At 42.3% G+C, this 27,010-nt stretch overlaps 1 protein-coding gene across 1 annotated transcript in view; it reads left to right on the top strand.

Moving 5' to 3' along the window:
- Nucleotides 1–825: 825 nt before the first annotated feature.
- PRKAR1A (protein kinase cAMP-dependent type I regulatory subunit alpha) overlaps nucleotides 826–27,010 on the top strand; it is a 33,009-nt gene continuing 6,824 nt past the window's right edge. Inside the window, exons 1-8 of the mRNA XM_030208490.1 lie at nucleotides 826–976; nucleotides 7,082–7,262; nucleotides 12,573–12,746; nucleotides 13,873–13,964; nucleotides 14,059–14,120; nucleotides 15,835–15,881; nucleotides 19,485–19,643; nucleotides 20,254–20,314. Coding sequence (XP_030064350.1) covers nucleotides 7,089–7,262; nucleotides 12,573–12,746; nucleotides 13,873–13,964; nucleotides 14,059–14,120; nucleotides 15,835–15,881; nucleotides 19,485–19,643; nucleotides 20,254–20,314 — 769 coding nt within the window. The 5' untranslated portion in view covers nucleotides 826–976; nucleotides 7,082–7,088. The remainder of the gene's footprint in view (nucleotides 977–7,081; nucleotides 7,263–12,572; nucleotides 12,747–13,872; nucleotides 13,965–14,058; nucleotides 14,121–15,834; nucleotides 15,882–19,484; nucleotides 19,644–20,253; nucleotides 20,315–27,010) is intronic.

A 27,010-nucleotide genomic window follows, 5' to 3' on the forward strand; every position in this document is an offset into this window, starting at 1 on the left:
ACTGCACCCACAGAGCTGGCTTCCCTAGTTACTGGTGTGCAGACATCTCACCCCCCCCCCCCCCCCCCCCCGTCCAGAAATGCAGCACATGCCCTTTGGGCGCACTCTGCCTTGATTTGTACCTGAAGAGGACAGGTACAAATCAAGGTAGGGTATACACAAAAAGTAGCACATATAGGGTGGCTCAAACCGTCTTCCTTTTTCTGGAGCCATATGGTAATCCTAAGCACATATGAGTTTATCTTGTTGGGCAGACTGGATGGACCGTGCAGGTCTTTTTTTCTGCCGTCATCTACTATGTTACTATGTAAAAGGTTTAATTTGGTTCTTCTGTGCCTGAATTGCCATTTTGAGATGGAGGGATAAGGGGGAGAACTCTGTGTTATAGGTCATCCCCAAACATGACGTGTATAAAGTAGACCATGGGTAGGGTTTTTCTTTTCTACCTTACACACAATTCCCCTAATTGCAGAAACTTGGGGGCAAAATTGCACATACAAGCTATAGAATTAATGCTGTGGGATAAACGTGGTGGGAGGCGGGGCTAGTGCTGAGCAGACTTCTACGGGTCTGTGCCCTGAAAATGGCAGATACAAATCAAGGTCAGGTAAACACATAAAGTAGCACTTATGAGTTTATCTTGTTGGGCAGACTGGATGGACCGTGCAGGTCTTTTTTTCTGCCCTCATCTACTCTGTTGCTATGCTGCCAGTCTCAAAGCTCCTCCCAGGGATCAAAGCGCGCCAGGCAGGCGCGGTGGGTCCCTTTAAGGTTGCCAGGGGCGACCGTTTCCTGTCAGAGCGAGGCCCATTGACGTCACCGCGAGCCCGCTATTGGCCGGTACTGGTGGTGTTTCCGGAGGGGCAGCAGCGAGCGGAGGAGGCGGCGGCTGGTCGCTCGGGCCTTGTTGGAGTTTTTTTTTTAACGGCCTTCGAGGCGGGAGGAGGGAGCCGAACAGTCCGCCACAGCGCCCTCGGTAAGTCCCCCGGTCCGCCCTGCCCGCGGCTCTTTATTTGTTGTCATTGGACGTATCCAAGATGGCGTCAGTGGGCGAAAGGGGAATAAACAGCTGGGCTGTGGGGGAGGGGCGGGGCCACTGGGACCTCCACGAGCCCCGCCGGGGCCACCCTGGGACCCCCCGCGAGCTGATGTGTGCGCTGTATCCGGCTGCCCCGGGGAGAGGGAGGTGCTGGCTTTCGTCAGGGACACAACTACCAAGAGTGGGCTCGTCGCAGGCCGCCCGGCACAGCTTCTGTGCGTGACTTTTTTTTTTTTTTTTTTACTATATCCTATGGCTGTAGGAAAGTAAATGTAGTAAATCTCAAGAAAGATATAGCAGAATTGGAAAAGGTGCAGCGAAGGGCGACTAAAATGATAGCGGGGATGGGACGACTTCCCTATGAAGAAAGACTAAGGAGGCTAGGGCTATACAGCTTGGAGAAGAGACGGCTGAGGGGAGACATGATAGAGGTATATAAAATAATGAGTGGAGTGGAACAGGTGGATGTGAAGCTTCTGTTCACGCTTTCCAAAAATACTAGGACTAGGGGGCATGCGATGAAACTACAGTGCAGTAAATTAAAAACAAATCGGAGAAAATATTTCTTCGCCCAACGCGTAATTAAACTCTGGAATTCATTGCTGGAGAACGTGGTGAAGGCAGTTAGCTTGGCAGAGTTTAAAAAGGGGTTAGACGGTTTCCTAAAGGACAAGTCCATAAACCACTACTAAATGGACTTGGGAAAAATCCACAATTCCAGGAATAACATGTATAGAATGTTTGTACGTTTGGGAAGCTCGCCAGGTGCCCTTGGCCTGGATTGGCCGCTGTCGTGGACAGGATACTGGGCTCGATGGACCCTTGGTCTTTTCCCAGTGTGGCATTACTTATGTACTTAAATCGGGCCTTAGATGTGCTGCATAAGATTGTAAATGACTGTTGGTTGATTTTATTTTTGACCAAGCTTAAGAATGTTTTTTTTCTGCACTGCCTGCATTTGTAGTTTTTTTTCATGTACCCTGCAGGCTTATTTGGGTTTTTCAATTGCAAAACTCAGCCTCTTGAATTCAGCTTGTTTTGTTGCTTTTTGATGTTTCACACCACTGAAACCTTAACTTAGAATTGTGTTGGCCCAGATAGGCTACCCAGTTTGGACTATGGTGTGATGGTCTGTTTATGTTTATTAAAACCTAACGTGTTGCTTAACTTCTGCAGAGCAAAGCAGTTGACAGCTTATACATAAAAAGTAAAACAAAATTAACATGGAATATAAAAGATCTCTCGTAATATAATAGGAAAGCTTAAAAACACACCAAGAATCTGTCATAACAAAATAGCCATATCATCTATTGCAAAATTCGTGACCTGCAGAACAACTAGTATACCCTGCTATTGTCTTCCAAATCACCCCAAAAACCTGTTTGAAAAATAGTTTTTAGCAAGACCTTGATCTTATTAAAATTTCCTTATGTACGAACATAATGTGGAAGACTATCTCACATAAAAGGTACCACATAAACCCCAGTTGATTTTCGGCTTCCCCTCTTTGTTGTTGTGGGGTTGTTGTTTTTCTTTTAATTCCATGTTGTTGTTTTCTTTTTTGTTTCCACCCAACACCATTTTTCATGTATCTAGCGTGATTTCTGTGAAGAAATATTCTCTGATTTCTTTTTCCAGTGGATTTTCTTGAAGCCTCTTAGCTTGATCTCTTTGAGAGTATCACTTCTGTGTTTTTCAGAGTACAGTCTTTAGAATTGGGCAAAATATTTTAGATAAGCCTTAATTAAAACCAGTACAAAAAAGGAAATTTGCTATCTGACTGTGCTGTCGTGTTCATGAATATATGGAACAAAACTGGCCCATAGATTCCAACTGCATGCTACCAATCACCTTTTTTCTTTAGAGTGGAATTATTTTATCCATTATCTAGCCTGTCATCGTATGGCCCATCTCCACGTAAGCTGCTTAGTTTAATTGTTCTGTGTAGCACAGTGGTAATAACGCTCATGTAGCTCTATAGCCTTTGTTTTTATTATGTAAGGGAAAGGGGTTGGGATTTGAGGTACTGCTTTTCTGTGGTTACAATCAGAGCGGTTTACATACTATATACAGGTCCTTATTTTGTATCTGAGGCAATGAAGGATTGGGTGACTTACCCAGAGTCACAAGTAGCTGCAGTGGGAATTGAACCTGGTTCCTATGGTTCTCAGACCACTGCACTAACCTACTCCTCCACTCCTGTATTTATGCTGCCAAGACTGGTTTATTCAAAACACCGGGCTATGTATTTTGAATAAATAAATCCTATAAGTAATTCATGCAGTACCCTTTTTAAACAATGTGGCCGTGACGGACAAAGTTATCCATCTTCTGCAGTCATTGGGTTGGGTGATCAATTTATGAAGACTAGACTAACCCCATTGCAGACACTGGAGCAGCTGGGCATTTCATTTGACATGAGAGAGGATCTTCCTCACGGAGTGTAGGAGGTCGAAGCTGGTTCAACGGGTTGCTCTTCTCAGTAAAGGCAGGCCCAGGGTTTGAGACTGTCCAGGTTCTGAGGTCAGTGATGGCAGAAATGGAAATGGTGCTATGGGCAAGGGCTGCGGCCATTACAAGAATCTCTTCTCAGCTGCTGGTCTCCGGTGTCGCAGTAGTGCAGTCTTCATCTTCCTTGGTTGCCAGAAGGAGCATGCAGTGGTGGTTGTCATCCAGGAATTTGACTGTCAGAGCTCCCTTTCCGATAACACAATGGGAGTTGATGACAATGGACGCCATCAAGTTGAGTTGGAGATCTCATTACAAGTTCCTTCTGGTACAGGGCACCTGGATGGAACAGGAGTCTTGGTGGTTGATAAATAGCATGGCGCTCAGGGCAGTGCGGAATGCCTTACGTGACTTCACTTCCTTTCTGGCAGGGGCTTAGTCTGAGATTTCTCTGACAGTGCAATGACAGTGGCTTATATCAACAAATAAGGTGGGACCCGCAGTTGTCCGATGTCTGTGGAGGCAGCCTACCTCGTGAGTTGGGCGGAGAAAAATCTTCTTTGCTTATCAGCAGCTCATAAGGCGGAGTCCTTGATTGGGAGGTGGGCTTACTCAGCAGGCACTCTGTAGACCCGGGAGAATGGGAACTATTTAGCCAGAAGTTTCAGTTGATAGTGGACTGATGGGGTTCTCCAGTTCTGGAATTGATGGTGATGAAAAGGAATTCCAAAGTGCCCAAGTTCTTCAACCATTGGAAAGAACAGGGCTCAATAGGGATTGATGCCCTACCGCAGCCCTACCGGAGACACATTTACTTTGTCTTTTCTCATTGGCCCATGGTTGGCCATGTGTAGAAATGTTTTGCAGTGCACTGGGTTTGAATAATTCTTTAGCCTCTGTGGAGGCCGTGGTATGTGGACCTGATTTGACAGCTGGATGGGGGTCTTCTTCTTCTGTAGGTACATGATGTACTGAAGCAAAGTCTGGTGCTCATGGATGATCCTTGTCCCTTTGGTCTTATGGCATGGCCATTTTAAGGGCTCAGTTGAGATGAAAAGATTATTCTGATTTGGTCATTGCTACCTTGCTTCAGGCTTGGAAACGCTGTACATCATTGGCGTATGAAGGGTGTGAAAGATGGCTATGGGCTGAGCGCAGACTTTCTCCCTTCTCTGCTCAGATTGCACACATCCTAGCGTTTCTCCATGCAGGTGTTCAGAAAGGATTGGCATTGGGTTCTCTATAAGTTCAGGTTGTGTCCGGAGTGGAACCTTAATTTAGTTCTTTGGGCTCTTCAGAAACCTCCTTTTGAGCCACAACAGAAGGCCTCCTTGAAAGAGTTCATGCTAAAGATGGCGTTCTTAGTGGCTGCTGCATCAGCAGTTAGGGTTTCGGAGTTTCAGCTTCCTCTTGTTGGAATCCCTTTCTCTGTTTTTCGGAGGCTGGGGTCTCCCTGCACACGTTTTCTTTCTTTCTTCCGAAAGTGGTATCACAGAGAACAAGGAGGCTCAGTATTCTTCTTTGAAGCTTCTCGATGGGTTTAGAGTCCTCCTTAGATATCTGGAAGTCACGAATGAGTTTTGTTCCAAGCCCACAATTGCTAGATGGCTGAAGTTGACTATTGTACCAGCTTATTTGTTTGCAGGGGAGCAGACTCCTTAGGCCTTGTGAGCTCATTTTACGAGATGTACAGTGACATCCTGGGCGGAGACTATCTTACTGTCTCTGGCACATATTTGCAAGGCAGCCACGTGGTCAATATTGCATACCTTTGCCAAGCACTACAGGGTGGACGGTGTGACATGTTCGGAAGCCAGTTTTGGGGCTTCAGTCCTCAGTTTGTCAACACCAGGATCCCACCCACTCTAGGGATTACTTTTGAACATCCTACAGGTTCTGGAATTGGTGGAAGCTACGTAATGGAAGGAGAAATTAGGTCTTACCTGATCATTTTCTTTCCATTAGCCCTTCCCACTATTCCAGAGGCCCTCCTGAGGTTTCTGAGATGTATGGTTGGCATGAAGTAATGAGTCAAATAACAATTGTCACCTTGCATGGTGCTTCCTACATATATCTTGTTCTCTACTAGTTGTCCAGAGATGAGAGGTCCACACATGTTTGCTTGTCTGGTAAGTGTTAGGTTACCAAGTTGTTTAAAGTGGTTGTGTTTATTTTGAGTTTCTCCTTATTACTTGTCTATGTAAATACTGAGGCGCTGGACTGGATGCCAAGAAAGAGATCTCAGGTCAGTTTTCATTTCTCTATCTCTACTTGCTGGTACAACTATCCCACAGGTTCTGGAATAGTGGGAAAGACAATTATCAGGGATTAACTAATTTCTCCTTTGCCTTCCCTTCTGTGAAAGGCAAAAAAAAAAAGGATTAAATTATTTGAGAAGCTTTTAATCTTCCAAGCTCCTACGGCTTGGAAGGAAATCCATGAATGTTTTAAATCTTCACATTTTTACTTGACTTTTAGAAAAGATTTGAAAACTGTGTTATTTAGGAAAACATTTTAGAAGGTCTTTGGTTCTTATAGCCCCTCTCCCAAACATATTTATACCTCGACAGATACAGCAAATCCTCCCCCTCCCCCCCCCAAGCACTCCTTTACCCCTCATAAAAACACTCATAACAAGGGGGCGAAAATGTCCAAACCCCAAAATTAACAATGCATTTAAAATGAAATTCCAAGCCCTAGATGGTAGTAAGGAAATATAAAGATCCCAAACTGGTGTGTTTTCTATTTTTCTAAATGTTTACACTCTCAGATATGTATTTATCAGATGGTTGTGTTATATTAATTGTAATTCCCAAGTGAATGTCGTGGTTTCTTTAACTACGTGAACTGCTTTGAACTTTATGGTATTAGCTGTATACAATATGAGTTGAGAACCCCTGAATTGCTCATCTTAATTAGTGCTTTTCAACCCAGTCCTTGATGTACACCCATCCAGTGAGGTTTTCAGGATAGTCACAATGAATACAACTATTGATTGTCTACTCCAATTATTGCTTGTCTGCTCTCCTTGTCCGTCTTGTCCTCTAGATTGTAAGCTCCTTTGAGCAGGGACCGTCATTCTTTGTTTATTGTACAGCGCTGCGTAACCCTAGTAGCGCTCTATAAATGTTAAATAGTAGTAGTAGTAATATGCATATAAGAGAGATTTGTCTACCAAGGATTCAGTGCATTCAGATCTATGTCTTGCATATTCCTTGTGGATATCCTGAACATCCAGTTGGCTGGGTGTGCCCCGAGGACTGAGTTTTGAGAAGCACTGTAATTACATAAAACAAGGTATATAGGTGACGGTACTTGGCTGGGACCTTGCACTAGGCTTCTTTCTGGAATCTTACAGCCCACTTCCTTAAATCTGTCGTCATGTGTTACTGCAGCCCAAAGGCTTGATGACTGGCACCACCTCTCCTTTCTGTACCTCCCTCCCTCCCGCTGTCAGATGGTTGTGAATACTGTCTCTACAGCATCCCATGCTGATCAGGGAATCGGACCTCTGTATGGGTGATGTGTAGCCAGACCACCCCTGTCTTTCAGCTCTTTACTCCTAAATGATTTGCTTTCTTCCTGTTGTTGCAGATAAGTCATGGCATCGAGCAACACTACCAGTGAGGAGGAGCGCAGCCTCCGTGAGTGCGAACACTATGTACAAAAACACAATATCCAGCAGCTCCTCAAGGACTGCATTGTGCAGCTGTGTACAGTCAGACCTGACAGACCAATGGCATTCCTCAGGGAGTACTTTGAAAGAATGGAAAAGGTAAGTAAATTGTTCTTGCATTCCTGTATAAAGCTGAATGGAAATATAATATCTGTGCAGAGAAGTGTGTGTATCCATTTCTTTATGGAGCACCAGTGTTATGTATGTCGCTATTCAAGAGAAAAAGAAGTGCAAAAGAAGACGTGAATGAGACCTGTGTAAGCACTTTGGGCAGAGATACAAGTACACAGTTGCCTAAAACTAAGAGGAATAGTACCAAAAGTATTGTGGGTTTTTTTTTTTTTTGTAAATTTTATTTATGATGCAGTGATACAATGTACATGGAAACAGCATGCAAATACGAGATGTAGTAATCAGGACCAGATGTCATGAAAATAACAAAAGTCAGCATCCCCAACCAGTAAAATGAACCAATGCCAAGTTATGACTTAAGTGTTGGTTGCATCTCCTCCTCCAGGTGGGCTCTTAGCTGGCACTCCGTACATCTTCAGTGACTTTTCTATATTTTTACGTCCCCCCCCCCCCCCCCCCACCATCTATCGTACCATTCACACAGAACCCCATACGCACACTAACCCCCCCCCCCCCCCCCAAGGGGACAACCACCAGATCCTGTAAATCTATTTTTAGCTCCTAATAAGTAAAGGACACCATTCATGCCAAAATTCTAAGCCCATATTGTTGACTAATGGTTATCAGCTACCTGACTAGTAGTTACCATTTGGATATGAAACTTATTATCAAGAAAAGATTGCAATTTTTGTTTTTGGGGACTTTAGTCACGTCTTTCCAGAGATGGTCACTGTACCTTCTTGAAAAGGTCTCTGGGTGTCATATGAGACAATCTTGGGAAATTCAGCACTCTTAATTGTCTCATTTTTTTTTCCAAATATTAATATTTTCATTCCTAAGAAATCCTGGACCATTTTGCATCCCTTATTTATTTATTTAAAACATTTATATTCCACACTATCGCAAATGTTTTAGGCAGATTACACTCAGTCACATACATAATTAGATAAAACAAATACAAGACAAACAGTGACTAAATAAAATATCAAAATTACACAAAAGAACTCTTGGCAATTTAACAGCTTAGGGCCCTGTTTACTAAGCTGTGCTATAGGCGTGCTAGCATGTTTAGCGCATGCTAATGCTAGTGACACCCATAGGAATATATTTATTTATTGTGAACATTTATATCCCACATAATCCCACCAAGGCAGGCTCTATGTGGCTTACAGCGTTTGAGGAAAAGTTCAGCATAACAATACTAGTTATATAATAATAATATATGAGCGTCTCTAGTGTTTAGCCGTGCTAAAAATGCTAACGCACCTTAGTAAACAGGGCACTTAGGGCCCCTTTTACAAAGCAGCAGTAAGCCTAATTGCAGGCTTACCGCTCACAAAAAGGATGTACCGCCGGGCTACCACTATAGTTCCCGCACTCGGTGCTCCGTCATATCCGGTGCTACAAAAATATATTTGTTTTTGTAGCGCTGGTGTGTACCCGGTTACTGCCGGGTTAGCGTGGAAGCCCTTGCCGCCACCTCAGTGGGCAGAGGTAAGGGCTCCCCCCCCCCAAAAAAAAATGACCACGCGGTAAATGGTTCAATTGTTGCACGGCCATTTCCTGAAAAAAAAAAGACCTACCTTTTGCCCGCTGCGGTAAAAGGGGGCCTTGGTGCGCATCACAAACCTACTCCGACGCCAGTGCAGGCCCCCTTTTGCTGCAGCTTGGTAAAAGGGGCCCTCAGTCTCTTGTCACTATATAGACTTTCCTCCAAGTTTTATAACCTTTGCATTATTAACGGAGGATTTGATCATATCCCTTTATATGCTTGTAAAAATAAGAATATTTTAAGATCTGTTTTGAACTCTCTCAAATTTTGGATCTTTCTCATTGGACAATAAATTCCAAAGTTGGGGCCCTGCAATATAGAATATTGATTCTCTATATTCTTCCAATTTAATGACATAATGTGTTGGGACTTACAACAACATTTATTAGCTAATCTTAAACCTTATTCTGTTTTCAATAGGAAGCCAGTAGCTTTCCTTCAAAATGGGTAGTTACAACCCATCAACAGCCTGGCGACTGAATTTTGTACCGCTTAGAGAGCTCTGAATTGGTTTCATTGAATCCCTATCAATAAACCATTGCAATAATAAAAATAAGGTGATATAATGTTTTGGACAACCATTCATTTGTAATTAAAAAAAAAATACATCCTTTATTTTGTGGATATGAAATTTCATTTTGAGTGATGAGTCCATAATCACCCCTAGATTTTGAATTCTGTCAACAATAGGAATCGAATCAACTTCAAATACAAACAAATCTGGTATGTCAAAACAAGAGTAACTAGACAGGATCAGGATCTGAGGTTTAGCAACATTTAGGACCCTGTTTCTAAGCCATTTTATAGACATGCTAGCGTTTGTAGCGTGGATGGGTGTCTCTAGAGTTTAGTGCGCACTCATTTATGCGCGAGGTAAAAACGCTAGTGCACCTTAGTAAACAGGGCCCTTAATTTTAGATGGCTAACTTTCATCCATTGTTGAATTGACTGTGGATATAATCTTAATTTGTCCAGAGTTGCTTTAACTGACTCATCAGTTGAGATTAGAACCCGAATGTTGTCTGTGTAGATTCTGAACTGTACATTTGAACAGTTCAGCAATCTACACAATGGTAGAAGAAGGATGTTAAACAAGACAGCTGATAAACAAGATCCCTGGGGCTCACCTGTTAATATTTTAACATTGCGTCTATTAGGGATCTCTTATATGTCAGCTGGCGCTGGTAAATCAATAAACTAAACAGTTGCACCAGTATATGCTCTTCTATAACCAATCTACAATGTTTTATATATATACTAGTAAAACATGCCCGTTTCTTGCATTAATGAAACGGGCGCTAGCACGGTTTCGTTCCGAACCTCCCCCCCCCCCTACTCACCCCTTTCGGCGTTCTGATGGCACTGGCCGCCATTGTTGTGGTCCTCAGCACGCCACCTTCAATGTGCTGCGTCGTTGGTTGTGAAGCCACTGACGCCGTTGCTCCGCCCTCGACATCATCACGTTTGACGCGAGGGCGGAGCCCCAACACAGTATTTTCGGTGGCTTCACCACCACGAAGACTTCGAACCGGAAGGAAGTGCCCGGAGGACCTGACAGTGATGTCAGTGTCCTCAGAACGTTGAGGGTGAGTTTTATTATATAGGATTTTTTAGTTTTAATATGCAGTGCTCAGTATTTGCTGTTGTGACAAATGACCATATGATATGGAGTTAGCCAGCAGCATTCAACCATCGCAGCACTGTTCCTACCTGCCTGCCTTCCATGTTAGAAAGCTCTACTGCTGTTAACTTCACTATTAATAATATGAAGATAAATTCACTTATCTTGGCAGGCGTATTGAATTTCAATGATGGGTCTTGTTGCGTTGCTGCTGGTCAACAGTCACCCTAGTGCTACTGTGATCTGTGATTAAAATCAATATTCCAATGTTATTCCCAACGTGGGGCCACGTTTCTCCATCACGGCGTTTTCAATGTATCAAGCTGTAGAGAAAACGGGAGCGATCTCAGTCCAAGTGCCTCCCTGCTTACGTGAACTAGTAGCTTTACTAAGGTTCACTAGTGTTTTTAGCTTGCGCTAGAAATCAGCTGGCACTAAACGCTGAGATGCCCATTATATTCCTGTGGGTGTTTCATTATTTAGCTAGTGCCAGCTAAAAACTTAGCGCACCTTAGTAAAAGATCCCCTTAAATATTAAGCCCTCTGGGTTAAGGGATCTTCTAATTGTACCTATTTATAAGTCCCATTAAGCTCAAATTTGGAAAAGTAAGTTATTAAATCTAAAATATAAATCCACCAACCATAAAAAGGTAAGAATGTTAGTTGTAAAATGTTGCATTTCAGGAATTCTAGTGAGATCCAGCACCTTGTTTTAGGCAGCTCCAAAGGCTGAGATCCTGCTCGTCTCAAAAATAGACTAAGTAAATCTGTTAGGAAAAGCTGTTTTACCTCTGGTGTGTTTGAACCTTGACTCTTAGCTTTTCAAATTTGGCCTTCACTTTGGAGCTAAAGAAGGAAATTCCAAAATGAGTCTTGACAAACTCTCTAACCTTACCGGGCTCCAAATAATGTCCAAAGACGATTTTGACTTCCAAGTTCCAAAAGTGGTGATTTTGTATGGTGTTCCACTTAGAAATTTGATTTGCATTGTTTGAGAAATGTCCGATTTGGCTTTTATGACTCTTGAAGCTTGTTGTTGAATTGAGGCATGTGATTTGCATATTCCTGAAATCGCCTTTTTGTCTGTATTGCTACTTACAGTAGATTAAAAATGCAATTTGAAAACAAAGAATAAAGCATTTGTATATTAACAACTTCCCTGCTACAAAGATGCCTTTGCTGTTCAATGAAGGGTATGAGGGGCATGGCATTTTGAGGGAGAACCTTATGTCTGAATGGCTTTATTAGATGTGACTGATGTGAGATTGGCATTATACTTATGCTGATTTCATTTTTTAAATGCGGACTTTCATAGATGGTTTCAGAGTGGACAAGCAAGACAGTATGCTGTCTGAGCTTATCAAACTCTGTATGGTCCATCAGCACCATGTATTTTGACCCTACTGTTTTCATCTGTAATAGGAGCCCTGAAAATGGGTAGGGACCATTGATCTAAGACTGGTTGAGATAATGAGCACAGATTGAAACACTTATACATCTAATGTAGAAGTTAACATAAAAAAAAAATATATATATATATAGATATGTATCTATATATAGTCAACATCTCTCCCTCCATCCAGCTACTTTCCCATTACTGGAGCTAAAGGAAACGAGTCATTGTAGCTAGTAGGAATTTGCAGTCATTTGAAATAACATAGGAAATAAAACATAATTTTGTGTGTTGTCACTTCTGTGCTTTCACATGTTTTATTTGCAAATGGCATGCAGTGATCTCTTTCAGATTCTAAGCTCTGTGGTACAGCAAATTTGTGTGCCTAAATTATTACTAACGTTGTAGGCTGCCTTAATTTTAAAAGGCAGACAAAACCTCTGAATTTATTGTACACTATTTGCAAACAGTACTTGCTAAAAAAAATGTAAAAAAAAAAAGTATGGCCTCTTATAATACTACACGCTATGATATAATGGTGTGTACTAGGCTTGTGCAGGGATGTAGTTTGGGTGGAGCATAGGCAGAATTTGCAAGTATATGTGGAGCTTATAAAATATGTTAATCTATGCGCATATGTGAATCTATGTGGAAACAGTGTATGCTACTCTTGAAAATGACTTGACATCGGATATATTTTTTGCCTATAAGGAGGAAGCAAAACATATGTTGAGTCAGCAGAAATCAGGATCTCGCTCAGACTCCCGTGAGGAGGAAATCTCTCCCCCTCCCCCAGTCAATCCCGTGGTGAAGGGGAGGAGGCGGCGTGGTGCCATCAGTGCAGAAGTATACACAGAGGAGGATGCTGCCTCTTACGTTAGAAAGGTACTTCATAATTTCTTTAATTTTCAAACATAACCAGGTTAACAAAACGAGATTCTATACATTTCCAGATGTCTCCCCCTTTAAAGGAGATGCATATAACCAACGTTGTACAGTATAAATCAGTTTGAAGAAGTTTTTGTTGTGTTGTCAATTAGGCTTTCAGTGGCAAGTAGTATTGAGATCCTTGGTTTTCACTCCCAGTCCTCGCAGGACACCAACAGGTTGGGTTTTCGGGATATCCCTAATGAATATGCATCCTTCGATAAAAATTGTGATACTTTAGATTTTTTTGAAATTGTAGATTATCTAGGCTATGTATTTTTTTTTTTTAGGTTCTGGTTTCTTGAGGAAGCACAAGTGAAACATGGTCCATATAGATCTGTTATGTCACAGGCTTTTTGCTCAGCATTGGTAAAAAGAATTGCAGAGGCTTACTCTGTTGAAGTCTGCTTTGTTATGTGGGGTTTTTGAATCTTGCTCGGTGAACTTGGTCATTGGATAGATGGCTGTAAAAATTCAATGAAGGTATTCCATAATGCTCAATTGACTTTTGCATATTTTGAACAATTGACGATTTGGAGATTTGATCAAGATCGTTGGAGTCATTGAGAATCAGAGCCGCTGAAGGATTGTTTACGGCATATGGGATGTTTGTGGGACTCATTGGGAGGATTGTTAAAGATGTGATGACACAGTTTTCAGTTTTGGAATATAGTGAACAAGAGGACATGATATGAGATCTGGCATTAGTATGCCATAATGATACAGTTTTTATTGAAGGATGTGTTTTAAAAGCAAATGAGAATCCCATTGGTGTTTGAAATGGTGTCTAGAGGGCAGAGGTTGTGAGTAGTTTTTAATTTGTTTTTGATATTGAATAAAGTTTTGATATTTTAATGACTATGCATGAGAGATTTGCATGCCTACTGCCTCCACTGTATGCAGTCTTTCATGTGTATTCATTAGGGATATCCTGAAAACCCGACCAGTTGGTGGAGTCTCTAGGACCGCGGGTAAAGATCAGATGTTTAGGTAATCTAAATAACTTGTAAATGAACTTCATATCTTGTCTGGCATTCCGTCTCAGCTGTTATATTCTGACATCATTCTTTCAATTCTGGTTAAGGTGATTCCTAAAGATTACAAAACTATGGCTGCTTTGGCTAAAGCAATTGAGAAAAATGTACTCTTTGCTCATCTTGATGATAACGAAAGGAGGTAAGATCTCATGTTTTTGTGCTTGAAATAATTCACAATGTCACATTAGCTCTTCAGAGGGTAACCCATTTACTGTGCAATATATCTCTTTCAGTGACATTTTTGATGCCATGTTCTCAGTTACCTATATTGCTGGAGAGACTGTTATACAACAAGGCAAGTGATAATTCTTCTTTACACTCTGCAGTTTGTAGCTGGGCAGACAAGGTTAAACAGATCTGAGGTACTAAGTATTTTACCCGGAAGGGGGAAAGGGAAATGGGACTTGATATACTGCCTTGATATACCACTAGGCTACTCCTCCACTAGCAACATTCCATGTAGAAGCCTGCAGGAGTCAGACTCACAGAAACAGAATCCTGCGCGGCCACGTTGCTAATCTGCAAGGGCAGGCTTCTACATGGAATGTTGCTAGTGGAATAGCAACATTCCATGTAGAATCTCAAATAGGGAAAGGGAAATGGGACTTGATATACCGCCTTTCTGAGGTTTTTGCAACTACATTCAAAGCGGTTTACATGTATTCAGGTACTTATTTTGTACCAGGGGCAATGGAGGGTTAAGTGACTTGCCCAGAGTCACAAGGAGCTGCAGTGGGAATCGAACTCAGTTCCCCAGGATCAAAGTCCACTGCACTAACCACTAGGCTACTCCTAAGCTACCACTAGGCTACATCTAGAATAGGCTCTTTGTGGGGGGAGGTGTGTGTGACTGTAAGACCTTAGATCATATTACCTCTCCACACTAGTTACTAGTCAAAATGAGATCTTCGTTTAAGCTGCTGTGGTTGTTTTCAGCTGTGTTCCCTCTTTTTTAGCTCATCATGTTGTAAAATAAAAATCACAAGCAGAGCCCTTAGCCCTGCTTCCGTGTTCAGTGATTTGGCTACCTGCTACAAGAAAACGGTTTGGTTTTTGTATGCAAGCCCAGAAATGTGGATAAACTCCCAAGAGACGTTAGGGAGAAACAGCACTTCCTAAAGTTTAGAAAGGTGCTGAAAATGTGGCTCTATGTTCAGAGCTGTGGGGAATTTGAGAATTTGTTGAATTGTAGTATATGTCAAACTTGATATTAAACAATAAACATACTAATCACGGTGGAGTAATTGATTTTATTGGGGGAGAGGAGAATTTTACTGTGTTTTTAATGCTGCTTTTGTTTCCTTTTTGGGAAGTGGAATGTTCAGTAATCAAATCAAATATCAGGCCCTCAGTTAGAGCTCATTTTATAACATTAAAACACTTTGGAGCAATTACAGGAAAGTAACTGCAACCCGGATAAGCTCTGTGTGCAAGCCTGCTTCAGACATCATAGTACAGGAGTGCTTTTTATTTTGCAACCTAAGATTTATTTGATGGTGGGATGCACTTCTGCCTCGTTCTTTCACACCCTGAGTGTCATCTTATGTGGTTAGAACATTTCATTCTAGAGTGTTGAAAGTGTTTTGAGGTTCACTTTGTTAACCCTGTTGCTTAGAGGTTTTCTTAGCACAGGCTGAACAATGTATATCAAGTTAAGTGGAGTGCCTAAGTTTACTCTTGTGGATTTCTGTAAAGCAGCAGTGGTGAGGCAAGAGAGAACTATATGTACAGGCTTGCCCCAGGTTTTCCTTTTTGATCATCTCTTGAACCCTCAATCCTAGAAGCAAGGAATCAACATGGGACTGGTGCTGGGGGAGCTATGTTAAATGTTTTGGTTTTTTTTTTTAAATATATATTTTTCTCTCATATCAGTGCTCATGGGTATCTCTTTGTTTATAAATTGTGTATGAAAGTACATGGACAGAGCATTTCTGCAAACAATGCTTTATTGCATTTGCTAAGGTTTGAGTTGTGTTCCTATTAAAAGCTTTTCTGTTCTCTTTTTTTAGGTGATGAAGGTGATAATTTCTATGTCATCGATCAGGGAGAAATGGATGTAAGTTTTCAGCTACAAATCAGGATTCCCTTTTCAGCTGTTTAGTACTCGTTTGTAAAGGAGAGTTTCTATAGCATCCCACAGATCTATCCTCTTTCAACAGGTGGATGGACATATCTTGTGCAGCTCTCTGGATGGTATTGCTCCTAGCCAGTTCCCGCGGGTTTAGTTGAGCTGGGGGTCTGGGCTCTTGTTTCCAGCCTGATTGGGGCACACCTGATGGGGCCAGGTTCCCTGCCCCCCCCATACCGTTTTCTACCTCCCTGGTCCGGTTTGGCCAAGCTCTTACCATATCCTGGAAGTTGCTCTTCGGCCAGGCCCGGCCTGAAATCTTCTGCCTCTTAACAAAAAAAAAAAAAGCAAGCTGAGGCCGGGAGCTCTGTTGTGTCGGTTTGTGCTCTGTGCTACCATCAGCTGCTTTCCTGATGCGGTGAGTAGTGGACGTCATTCTTCCCAGTGGGGGTGGTTCACGCAGCACCGGGGGCTGTGGACCGTCTCCAGGGGTACTTGTCAGTGGCCTTGTGTGCTGGGAAGATGTTCTTTCCCTGGTTTTCACCCAGATGGTGTGTGGCTCTTCTCTTGGCAAGTATGCAGGGAGGTGTTGGCTATGGGTGGCTATTGTGCACTGAGGCCCTTAATATTGATGTTTTCTCCCCATCTGTGGCGGTCTTTTTGTGCCCATTTCTGGAGTCTTCTTTGAAGGCATGCCTACATGCGGTACCCTAGCCCTTTGCTTTAGTCTTGGCAGGTGGTTTTTGGTACGCTGGAATTTCTTTCTTGAAAGGTCTGCTTTCTGTAGTGTGATAGTTTAAAAAAAAAAAAAAGCACCCTTCTGAGTTGTCTCTGGGGTACGCCTGTTAGTTTTAGCCATTGCATAAAGGGCAGGAAATTCCTCCCTGTGCGGCTCTTCACTCTGATGTTATTCAGCCTGTTTTTTTTTGCAGCTGTTTGTGCTAGTTCTCTCAGTGACAGTCTCCCTTCCTGAGATCTTCCAGATTCTTGTCAGTCTCATTGACTTTTTGATTAGGCAGTGTGGAATTCGTGACCTCATTAGTCGGGTGAGTGCTTCTTGCTGCTTGTGTCTCCTGAAGGGAATATATAGGTTTAAAAAAAAAAAAAAAAAAAAGCAGTTCCTGGTGTGTTTTAATGTGGCACTGTTCTGCTTTCACTTTCCGGCAAGTTGTGTCTCAGCTCATTTTGGATTGTAAACATTGCATTTCCCTGGTTTATTTTCTTTTTCCCTGGGGATGTTAATGCTTTTGCCTCTGGTGATTCTTCTTTTATGAGCTGACATGGTTCCTTTGGATTTCTTCCTTGCAGCCACAGAACTTTGACTAGCTTTGGCTATGGTTGTGCAGCCTTGCCTGACTCCGGTGCTGGCTGTGGGGGCTTGTCTGGCTCCGGCCCCATCCATGGAGCCTTTCCTACCTCTGGCTTTGGCCGTGGAGCCTGGCCTGGCCCTTGCCGTTGAGCCTTGAGCCTGGCCATTGAGTTTTGCCTAACCACGGATCTGACTGTTCCATTTTGTCTGCTGCCGATCTTGGCCCCGCAGCCGAACCGGGCTTAGTTCTTGCTCCGGCCATTTCATGGCCTTAGTTCCATCATCGGCTGTCGAGTCTTGCCCAATTCCACTGCCTCCGTCCTTGGTTCCTGCCACGCCCCTGGCCGCTCCGGCTGCGCACCTGGCTGCTTGGGCTCACTTGCCTGGTTCTGGATCGTTCTGGGGGGGCTAGCTCTGTTTTTATTGCTCTTTGGGCCTTGCCCCAACTCTGTCCATTGTCCTTTGCCCTGGCATGATTGGCCGCGTTTACATCTGACTCGGGCCAGTGTCTTCAGTAGCTTCACAGTTGGCCTGGATACAGCTGTGGCCAGGGATGCATCCATCCCAATGGCTTCTGTCCCTGAGGGTTTCCTCGGTGGTGTGGACAGCAGGGGTCTCGTCGGTCATGAGATTTTCTCCTTTCACGGCTTTTTCCTGTTCTGGTTGCATCTCGGTTCATTGATTGGGATCCTGGTTACCAGGAGGAGCTCTGCTCCATCTGTGATCGCTCTTCCAAGCGCTCCCCAGTGGACCAGGCGGGAGCTCACCATACCCGACTGCCATCTTGGGACTTCTCACTCTCTTGTTCCTGGATTCCTTTGCAGGCCATGTTCTTGTATTCCGTGGCTGAGGCTGGACGCATTCCCTTGCCTTGCACCTTGGCCATTGATTTATTCTGGCCCTTCAGGCCTCTCTGGTGGGGGTCTAGGTGCTTCTGGGTGGTGGGTTCTCCTATTTGGGACATTGTGGTGCTTACCTGGCAGTGGATGGTTTCTCCCGGGTTGGTCTGGCCGAGCTTTGCTTGTCGGTGGTCTTCTGTCCTTGGGCTCTGTTCTAGGTGGGTTTGGGCTTTCCCTGTTGCCAGGTTTCATTCAGGATTCTCCTGACCACCTCCTTGGCTTGTCAAGGGGTTGGTTGCTCTTCCCTCTTTCCCTCCAGTGGTGTTCGTACTGGTCCACTCGGCGTTCACAGCAGCATCTTGGGTTGTTTGCTGTTGGCCAGCAGACTGAGGCGTATCTGTCTTCAGGGATTGTGGTGTCCCACCCTAGTTGTGGACTGCTTTGGTACATCCCACTTGTCTCTGGCTCTGGATTGATCTGAGGGACACTATGGAAGGTAAAATTAATTCTTACCGTTTCTTTCCATTAGTCCCAACAGATCAATCCAGAGGCCCGCCCTTGGTTGGTATTGGTTGTGTATTTCTCGCAGTCGTAAGAACTAAAACCACACAACATGTTACGTGTTTCTGCTTCGGATGTTTCCCTCCTGCAGGAGCAGTTGAGGAGGAGCCTACATGGGCTTTGTAGAGGCAGGAGGGGGCTTACACGTTGGATTTACTCTTTCTTCTTCCACTGCTTTGGTGTTGACAATACTGAAGTTAAGGAGGCTGCACATGTCCTCGTATTGTAAACTTCTGAAGTTCTCTGTATCTCCACCTGCTGGTAGAGTAGTAGTAGTAGCACTCGTCTCTTGATTGATCTGTTGGGACTAATGGAAAGAAAATTATCAAGTAAGGACTAATCTTACCATTTGAACAAACTTTTATGTGTGTTGAAATGTCTCAAACTCTAGTCACAAAACTGAGAGATCTGAATGTTTTATTCAGACACACAGAATGAGGAAAACATTTGGGAAAACAAAATCCTTAGCTGCTGTGAGGATATGGCTGGCATCTATTGTCTCACTCATTTATTTTCCCAAAGGTTTCTAAAGCTGTTATGGTTGTTGGTATTTTTTTTTCCTTGCCCAGTAGTTTCTCCTTTTTTTCCCCATCTCGGTCAGATACAGTGCTGGGATTCTGTTGCCTTGAGCCTTCAATCAGAATTACCTGGGGATTTGTTTCCCCTCTAATTAATCCCCCCCCCTCACTGTTCATTGTCTGGTCATTGCAGCAGTGGTTGTGATTTGTCTTTAATTCTGCCAATCAAATTTGTGTTCTTATTGGCAAGCCTATGCATAATGCACACTTACATTTCTAAAGCTGTGGAATAGTGAGACCTTTGAGGAGGCTTTAGTATTTGGTCTTCTGTTTACATAGGATTCCCCCTCTCTTTGTTTTTCAGGTGTACGTAAACAATGAGTGGGTAACCAGCATCGGAGAAGGAGGGAGTTTTGGAGAACTTGCTTTGATCTATGGAACTCCAAGAGCAGCAACCGTCAAAGCCAAGACCAATGTTAAGTTATGGGGCATTGATAGAGACAGCTACCGAAGAATCCTTATGGTTAGTGTGTGGTGCTTTTTACTGATTGCCCTCAACTAAGCCTTATGATTCTGTGCTGAGATAAGGAGAACTGTGCTGTGACCATAAGTAGGAATTTGTACAGGTCTTGAGAAACACTAGAGGAGCAGAACAATTCAATTAAATGGTGAAACCTTTTTTTAAGATCTCAGCTCAGTTAAAATTTTTCTCCAGTTACATTAACTGGTAGCATATTTTCAATTTTAATTTTGTGAATAAAGACTAATTTAGAAACAGTTTTACTAAGCACGGTTTCAGCTGAACTCTGCTTTTCCTAATACCAGTAAACAATATAGTATAAAACAAACAAAAAAAACGTAGTTCACAGGTGCCAGCTATGTTGTTACTGTAGGTGCTTCAGTACCCCCTGTATTAAGTAAACTCCTTCACTGTGCCCAGGAAAGGATAATTTGTTTTGAATTTCTCGCCCCCAAACATCTTGAAAACGTAGCTTCTATAAGTATTTGTACCACAGTGTCTGTTTTAAAAGTTAACGCTTGTTTCATGGTTTTCTGTGTGATATATTTTCTCTAAGAAGGAACAGATAACTTTGTAGAGCTCCTGCTTAATATGTGCTGCTTCTGGTTTTCAGGGAAGTACGCTGAGAAAGAGGAAAATGTATGAGGAATTTCTCAGCAAAGTCTCTATTTTGGGTGAGTGCCTATTATTATTTTAATTTTATGGATAGTATTGAGAACAAATCATCTGTTCAGCTTTCTCCCAAAGTGACTCCTGAGCAAGCAAATGGTAGATCATGAAGGGGGCAGACTCAGGAGTAATGTCAGGAAGTATTTTTTCACAGAAAGGGTGGTAGATACGTGGAATGCCCTCTCGCTGGAGGTGGTGGAGGAGATGAAAACAGTAATGGAATTCAAACATACGTGGGATAAACACAAAGGAATCCTGTTTAGAAGGAATAGATCCACGGAATCTTAGTGGCGATTGGGAAGCAAAACCAGTGCTGGGCAGACTTCTATGTTCTACGCCCTGATCATAACTGAATAGATATGGATGAGCTGGAATGTAAATTTTAAGGGGCTTTGACGTTAACATCAGAACTTTTAGTACAAGAAGAGTTCTGGGCAGACCTCTACGGTCTGTGCCCTGAGAATAGCAAGGACAAATCAAACTGTGGAATACATATAAAGTAAAATGAGTTTATCTTGTTGGGCAGACTGGATGGACCGTTCAGGTCTTTATCTGCCGTCATTTACTATGTTACTATGTTAGATCCGAGGGCAATTTTATTCTGACATAAGGTGATAGCTCCTCCAACAATATTTCTGTTCTAAAGCCAGTTACGTTTTTGGTTGTTCTGGTTTTAATGATCCTTTACCATTGAACCCTTCTGGGAAAGTTACTAATTTTGAGATCTGGCATATTGTGGCTAAAATGGAGTTAGCTCAGTCAGAATGCTTGTCCTCATTTTTCTGTGTTACAATCAGTGGTTTACATATATGCAGATACTTTTCTGTCCCTAATGGGCTCACAATCGTAAGTTTTTTTTTTTTTTTTTTTTTTTACCTGGGTCGATGGAGGGTTAAGTGACTTGCCCTGGGTCACAGGGAGCTCCAGTGAGAATTGAACCCAGTTCCACGTTCTCAGCCCGTTGCATTAACTATTGGGCTACTACTCCACACCTGTTCCAGTTCCTATTCTCAAATGGAATGTAAAGAAGCTATTCCATCTACTATATAGTACCAGTTAAAAAAGGCATGTTTTGTTCCATTCTAGATCTCATGTAAGTTGAACCTCGTATGTTCCTTGTTCTAGGCTGTGCAATTTGGTTTGCTAGCCGCTAAAACACTTATGAATTCTATCAAAATGAAACAGAAATCATTTACAGGAATTATGGAAAATTAAGTCATCTTAATTATTCGCCCACCAGCACAGCATCAGACATCAGTTTCAAGTTATAACAAACTTACAAAATCTAACATCAGTACCTCTGGTAATTATAAGTAATTAGACTAATTAGAAGAGAGAAAGGAGGAAGAAAGTTTGTTCCTCATACAAAGGGCACAGAACAGAGAGAAAGCAGAGAAAAGGCAGAAACAGAAAATATGAAGGAAAGAAAGATTCATGGCTATAGAGAATTAGTTTCTATCACGGGGGGGGGGGGGGGGGGGGGAGTAAAACCCCCTCGGGAAATAAACTGTGACAAGGACATGAAACTCTCCTGCCATCAGGACTATTTTGGAGTTTTTGTCTGCAGCAGGGTTTTATAGGCTGTTGTGAGCATCCACCTCTCCTCTACCCTGGACCAAACATAGGTGCTGCACATGGGCTGGAAACTTGTAATTGTGACTTTCATATGTGCTGGAAGCTTGTGCAATTTGTCCTTGCCACACCTCTAACTCACTTTTGTAACAGGATATACCAGGTATCTGAGTTGCCTTAGCAACATGAGACCCCATCAGAGCATGTGACCAGCCAGAAATTTCTTCATGTGGCTGATAGGAAAAAAAGAGTTTTAGGGGATGGGAAATAGTGCAGTATACCTGAAATAAAATGTAATTATAGACATCCTGCAGCCCAGAGAGTTTGACTGTCTTTGATCTCAGAATGGCTTATCTTCACGTTACGATTTGGTTGCCACATCAGAGATTCTTGAGACTTACTGTTTTGGGAGAGCTTTATCAATTTTAAGCAATGCCTTTTGGACTAGTAACAGCTCCCAGAACGTTTTTCCAAAGTGATGGTAGCAGTGACTGCTTTCTTATGCAAACACGGAATAAGAGTGCATCCATATCTGGATGACTTGTTAATTCGGGCCAGTACTTTTCAGCAGAGCAAGGAGCTGAAAGCCTAGGTGCTCAACCCTTTACAATCTCTAGGTTGGGTGATGAATGTTTCAAAAAGCAAGCTGCTTCCTTCTCTGGAATTGGAATACTTGGGAGCCAGATTTGATACCAGGTTGGGTGTGGTATTTTTACCAAAGCAGAGTGTGTGGGAACTTCAGTCTCGGATCTGGTAGCTTCTGCAGCAGAAAGGGCCTCGAGCTTGGGATTACATGCAAGTACGGGGATCCTTGGCAATGTCCATAGATTTAATTTCTTTAAGCTCAGGCTCATATGAGACCATTACAGAACTCTGTCCTGTCAGTTCTTGCCTCACTCCTGAGTTATAGGTCTATGCACTGTGGATATTGCAAGCAAGAGTCAGCATGAAGTGGTTGTTTTGGTTTAGGAATCTTTTTTTTTGGGGGGGGGGGGGGGGGAAATTTTGTGTGGACTCTCCCAACTGGATAAAAGTTTGGTTGCAGATTGAGCTGGCTCGGTCCATCAACCGGTTGGAGCTCAGAGCTGTTCATCTAGCCCTGTGGGCCTTCAGGTCGCAGCTGCAAGGATCAGCAGTAAGAGTATTTTCTAACAATGCAATTGCAGTGGTTTACATCAACAAGCATGGAGGAACCAAGAGTAGTGAAGTAGCCAAAGAAGCAAACCAGTTACTTCATTGGACCGGAGCCACACTTACTAGCTCTCTTGGCAGTGCATATTGCAGGAACTCACAATGTCCAAGTGAATTGCCTCAGCAGGCACCTCCTTGATCCAGGGGAATGGAAACTATTTGCCAGAAGGGTTTGTGTCTCAGTGGGGACAGCCATTTTTGGATTGCATCGTAAAGAGACTCCATGCCAGTGCCTCGATTTTATTTCCACCCCCCCCCCCCCCCCAGTTTGAAGAAAAGAGTGTGAGTCCAAGGGTCTAGGTGTCCTGTTACAATTGTGGCCTTAGGAAAAGCTACTCTGTTTCCAGCACTTTAAATGCTTGGGTAATCCAGAAAATAGTGTCGCATCCAAGCAGTGTAGTTCTGATAGCTCCAGATTGGTCCAGAAGACTTTGATTTGTGGGCTTTGTTCTTCTCAAGAAAAATAACCTATACATCTTCCCCAGGAGAATGACCTTCTTTGTTAGGGCCTGTTAAGTCATGGAAGATCAACGCCCTTGAATGATCTGACTTGATGCCATGGGTACTCAGAGGAAGTGATTTCCACTTGAGGCATGGAAGCATTCTACTTCTACAGCTTATGCAAGAGTTTGGAGAATTTGGGGGACTTGGTGTGTGCAGAAATTGTGTTCTTTTTTTTAGTATTGAAAAATACTACTAAATATTGTAGTATTTATGCAAGACAGAGTTCAGAAATGCTTAGCTCTAAGCTCCTTTAAAGTGCAGGTGGCAGTTTTATCTTGCTTTTCTGTAACAGTTCATCTAGACTTTTTCTGCAGAGGATATCTTGCATTTGTCCTAAGATTAAGGTCTCTTGTTCTGAATGGAGTTTGAAACTTGTATTAAAGACTTTGGGTCTTTCACCCTTTGAGCCCCTTGAAAGAAATATATTTCAATTTTGCTCTCAAGACACTGATCCTCTTAGCTATTTCTTCAGCTCAGAAGGGCTCAGAAAGTTTCAAAACTTCAAGTCTTATCTTGTAGAGATCTTCTCCATGTACAGTCAGGATTGAGTTGCATACCTGTAACAAGTGTTCTTTGTGGACAGCAGGATCCTAGAGCCACACTGATCTGCCCATCCCTTCCCTAGTTGAAGTGTGCGTCTGACAGTTGTAACGGTTGTATTGAGAGTTGCAGGGACCCACTTATGGCACCTGCACTGTTTAAAATAGTAAGTTTTGGTGAACATTCCCAACTGACATGCATTATGCGATGACTTAACCAACAGTGTGTGTCTGTAGGATCCTACTGTCCACAGAGAACACCTGTTATAAGCATGCAATTTGATTTTTCCCTCCAGTTCATTGAGGCTGGGGTTTCCATCCTTTTTCCCTAAAATGATTTTTCTTATTTCATGTAAACCAAACTCTTCTTCCTTCCTTCCTTTTGCAGAGAGGAATGTGAAAAAGATTAAGTCCTTACATATTTTAAGTGTCTGACAGGTTCTTTTGGGATACCTAAAAGTGACAAATGGTTTCTGTATATTGAACAGGTTATTTATTCTTTTTGGAGGCCCATGGAAAAGGGAAGTTGCTTCTAAAGCTGGCATTGTGTGTTGGCTTAAAGAGACAATCTCATCCACCTATATCTTAGTGGGAACGCAACCACCTCAAGCTTTAAGAATGCACTCCACTAGCGTGGTGACAACATGAGTGGAATTAGGTGCAGTTTCCCCTCTAGGTATCTGCAAGGCGGTGTTGTGGTCTTCACTTCATAAATTTGGAAGACATTATCAGCTAGATGTAAGAGTTGAAATGGAAGCTTCTTTTGGAGCTGAAGTGATTTTGGGCAGGGATTTCAAAGTCTTGCCCGTTTTTAGGACTGCTTTGTTACGTCCCACAGTTTCTGGACTGGTCTGGTATGGATGCTATGGAAGAAGAAATTAGGTCTACTTCTTTCCTTTAATCCAACCAGAGCGGTCTAGAGAGTCTCTCCCTCATTTGTTTGTTCTGCCAACGTTCTACTATAATGGTTTTACTTTGTTACCGTTGTTTGGATATTTTGTCTCTCTTTTTTTTTTTTGGGGGGGGGGGGGGAGTTTTCAAAGGACAAGTTTCGTATGTTCTAGAATTGATTGTTTAATTTCAGTACTTAAAGAAATCATTTTAAGATTTAATTTCTTAGAAAGGAAAAACATATGCCTCGCTACTTTGTCGTTCAAAATACTGATGACCTAAGGCTGCACAGTGTCCTTATAGGAGGGAACTCAAAGCTCTTATTTTCTGTCTCCATCTGCTAGTCAACAGACACGACCCATAGGGCCTGGACTGCTCTGGTTGGATTAAAGGAGACCTAAAATAAATTTGTGTTGTGGTTGATGTCCCTGATACTCTTCAGTTCATTATTTTTCAAGAAGGTTCAGTAATGGATACTGTAATTTTTCAGATCCATCAATATTCACGGTAGAAGGATGTGGAGACTTTGATCATTGTTTGATATTGTAAGATACTCCGCCTTCCGTTTTTTGTTCACAGAACTTTTTTCTCCCGTAAGTGTGCATTGTTTGGGAGTTTTTTGATTTCTGTGAGTTTTTTCGGAAGGTGGTAGGAGCCTATGATGTTGGCCATTTCAGTGGAGTCCTAATGAGAGGTTCCCTGGGCTGTTGAGGCTATTTTACATTTATATATTTTAGGTCAAAGTCCTACGTCCAACTATTGAGTGAGTAAAAGAGTGGCATTTAGGATTTTTGATATATTTACACTCTTTTGCAGTCATAATAGTGGATTGAAGGAGAGAAAATTAGCAAGTAAAACCTATTTCTCCTTAGTGAAGGGGGAACATGATGGTCATTACTAAATTAGAGCACATAATTTACATGTTCTGAATTTTCCTTAATCTGTGTTGTCAGTATCCGAAATGTTGAAACAGTATTTTGTAGATATTTTACAATTAAACCTGACTCTTACTTCTGTTAAAACAGTATCCTATGGACCTCTCTTCTCAGCCAGAGAGGAGTGAGTTGACTGAAATCCTGGAGACATCTAATCAGGAGGCAATGAACTGGGCTATGGTGGTTGCCACCTTCAGTACTTTGTCGGATAGAGATCTAATTTTTAAAATGGGTATTTTTCAGAGAATGTTAATTTTGATTCCCATAATTTTGAAGTGTTTTCTGATATTTCTTTTTTCTCACATGAGGTGAGAAGATTCATTCAGCTATGCCTGCAGGCTTTGGCTTGGGTAATGAATGTCCTTCTTACTATAAAATCCTAGGATATGTTTGATTAGGTTCCCAGGAAAGACCTATGTGTTCACCAGGCCTAGTCATGTGGAGTCATTGATCCAAGAACAAAAATCTTTTCATCGGGGATAAAGGATATTTTGACCTAGTAGTGGGTTGATCTTATATAGGGCATTTGCAGTATTTGACTAGTAGTTTAGTAGATTATTCTGCTTGATTTCTTTTACTTTTTTCTTTTGGCATGCACATTCTCCTATATTTACATTTCTTCAGTAGTTGTTTAGGGGTATATATTTTCTTGATTGTATTTGATTTACTCCACTGTTTACTAAGCTGCAACACAGCAGCTAATGTCTTACCCATTCAACTGTTTTTTGTTCTTTTTCCTGTGTTGACTTGGTCCTATTTTACTTGTTTTCTATTCTTTAAAAACTTAATAAATTAAAATAAAATAGATGGGCAAGGTTATTCCAGGCAGATAACGTATCCTTAAATAAATGCTTCTGATGTCCAAATGGTGGGGGCTTCATGATCTGGCATTACTTTGCTGATTTAATAAATTAATAGGCTGTTGGAAATATTTTTTTTGTGGGTCCACTTCCGTTTTGTGGAAATAAGACGTGGAAATTTGCCTAAGCCAACTTGTGTGGGGTAGGAAAACAGGAATTTCCTTTAGGATAAAGTCCCAGTATAATTGGCAGATAGTAGACATATACAC

This window comes from Microcaecilia unicolor, chromosome 6, assembly GCF_901765095.1.
Source record: "Microcaecilia unicolor chromosome 6, aMicUni1.1, whole genome shotgun sequence".
Taxonomy (NCBI): Eukaryota; Metazoa; Chordata; class Amphibia; order Gymnophiona; family Siphonopidae; genus Microcaecilia; species Microcaecilia unicolor.